General features: G+C 40.5%; 1 protein-coding gene across 1 annotated transcript; it reads left to right on the top strand.

Annotated features, from left to right (window-relative positions):
• Positions 1–4: 4 nt before the first annotated feature.
• Positions 5–1676, top strand: LOC104947938 (nuclear pore complex protein Nup98-Nup96-like; the record flags this gene model as incomplete). The annotated part of the gene is made up of 3 exons (XM_010774059.1): positions 5–136; positions 1024–1328; positions 1433–1676. Coding segments are annotated over 3 exons (666 nt in total), but the record flags the coding sequence as incomplete, so codon positions are not given.
• Between the last annotated feature and the right edge of the window lie 1021 nt (positions 1677–2697).

Genomic DNA, 2697 nt, shown 5'->3' with positions numbered 1-2697 from the left:
AGCGCTGACGGACCCCAGCGGCGCGGCGGCCCAGCATGCATTGCTGCAGCAGCAGCTCAGTGTTCTGGCGTATTCTCCGTACGGAGACTCTCCTCTGTTCAGAAACCCGCTGTCAGACCCCAAGAAGAAGGAGGAGGTGAGACTCGCATGAACCACAAACAGAGACGGACAGAAATCTGATGTGCATCACATTTGATCAGAATTCGACTCAAATGTTTGTTTTTAACTTTGTCTGGTTTTTACTCTCACTTTTATTCTCACTTTTATTCTCACTTTTACTCTCACTTTTACTCTCACTTTTATTCTCACTTTTATTCTCACTTTTACTCTCACTTTTATTCTCACTTTTACTCTCACTTTTATTCTCACTTTTACTCTCACTTTTATTCTCACTTTTATTCTCACTTTTACTCTCACTTTTACTCTCACTTTTATTCTCACTTTTACTCTCACTTTTACTCTCACTTTTACTCTCACTTTTACTCTCACTTTTACTCTCACTTTTACTCTCACTTTTACTCTCACTTTTATTCTCACTTTTACTCTCACTTTTATTCTCACTTTTATTCTCACTTTTACTCTCACTTTTACTCTCACTTTTATTCTCACTTTTATTCTCACTTTTATTCTCACTTTTACTCTTACTTTTACTCTCACTTTTACTCTTACTTTTACTCTCACTTGTATTCTCACTTTTATTCTCACTTTTACTCTTACTTTTACTCTCACTTTTACTCTTACTTTTACTCTCACTTGTATTCTCACTTTTACTCTCACTTTTATTCTCACTTTTACTCTCACTTTTATTCTCACTTTTATTCTCACTTTTACTCTCACTTTTATTCTCACTTTTATTCTCACTTTTACTCTCACTTTTATTCTCACTTTTACTCTCACTTTTATTCTCATTTTGTCCGTATTTTATCAAACTTATTGTTTTTGTAGTATTTTAAATCAAAAAGCAGATTTCCTGATCCCCAAACCCTTCGTGTATCTAACCCCACCTCCTCTGTGTCTTTCCAGCGTCTGAAACCGACCAATCCCACGGCCCAGAAGGCTCTGACCACGCCCACTCACTACAAGCTCACCCCCCGTCCGGCGACACGCGTCCGGCCCAAAGCTTTGGGTTCTTCGGGGGCTTCAAAGTCTCAGCTGTTCGACGGGCTGGACGACGACGAGCCGTCGCTCACAAACGGGGCGTTCGTTCCCAGGAAGAGCATCAAGAAGCTGGTCCTGAAGAACCTGAACAGCAGCCAGTACAGCAGCCCTCTGAGCAAGGAGATCGACGACCTGGCCTCGCCCCCCGAGTACCCTCACAACGGGCACAGGTACACACACATTCCATCGGGTGCACCCTTTAAAGCTGGGTTTAACTTGGGCTCAGAGTGTTTTAACCTGGTCGTACTCACGCTTTGACTCATTCTGTCGGCAGTCATGTGGAGGACGAGGAGGAGATGGCGGGTCTCAGCAGTCGAACAGAAGAGGATCCAGAAGTGTCTCAGTTCTACGTGAACCCGATCTCTAAGCCGGTCGCTTTCAGCCCCCCCGCGGTGCTGCAGGACACCATCAGCGAGCTCAACATGCACAAAGCCGCGCGCAACGGCCTGGAGGTGAGACGCGTTATGTCTGATTTATTGATCATTTTGAAAACTAAGATTTAGTTGGATTCATAATTTAAACTTTGTCTGATTTTTTTACTTAAACTTTTCCAGATGCTTTATTATATTTCGTCCCAAATGTCTTCTCTATTCCAGAGTCATTAAAAACCTAGAAAAGTCTGAATGCTAATTCCAGGCCCTGGACAAGTTATGGAAAACAATATTTTTCCCAAAGTTTTGGAGATGTAACTAAAGTTTCATCAAATATAATTTATATTTTGGCTAATCGCCGAAATAGTAATACTATAATGATTAGGGATGTCCCGATCACCTGTTTTTGCTTCCGATCATTTGATTTTGACAATTTGCCGATACCGATTTTTCCCGATCCGATCTTTATGAAATGCATTCAGAGAAAAAAAAGCATTCAAGTTGTCCCTTAAGGTTATTTTTTTATTTAAATTGGATATTCTATCCAACATGGATATAGCTTCTTTCTTTCACAGCAGCATTGGATCATAAATAAAGCTTTCAGTACTCGTTAGCTTACTGCTACAATTAGACACTGCGCCCACTCTGTTGCCAGATTTGAGAGAAATAAGCAGGTCTATGAAAACAAGCCCCAAAGAAGCAACACATACATGATGTTCTGTCATTTGAAACCAAAACTAAGGCCTCAGGATGACTTTAAGACTTGAACATGGTCATTTTTGTTTTGTAACAATGAATACGAAATTTAAAAAAAAGTATTTAAAAAAAAAATAATAATAATCCCGATCCCCGATTTTTTGAAAATCACGTGATCGGCTCCGATCCCCGATCACGTGATCGGATCGGGACATCCCTAATAATGATAATACATACTGTATCGTGTAGTAATGAAACGTAAAGTGGCATTTAGCTGACGAGGTGTTTCGCTGGTGAGAGATTTGAGTTGCTTTAGCCAGAAGCTAGTTAGCCTATTTGGGTTGTTTCAGATAGACATGACATGTTTCAGATGCAGACCTTATTTTCCTGTTCCATGTTAAAGTAAACAATTTTCAGTGGGACGCTGAGAGAGTTATTGTTTTGGTCATAGGAAATGAGGTAAAGGTCATGG

This window comes from Notothenia coriiceps, unplaced genomic scaffold, assembly GCF_000735185.1.
Source record: "Notothenia coriiceps isolate Sejong01 unplaced genomic scaffold, NC01 NC01_scaffold00013457, whole genome shotgun sequence".
NCBI lineage: Eukaryota > Metazoa > Chordata > Actinopteri > Perciformes > Nototheniidae > Notothenia > Notothenia coriiceps.
This window is presented reverse-complemented; position numbering and strand designations above follow the sequence as displayed.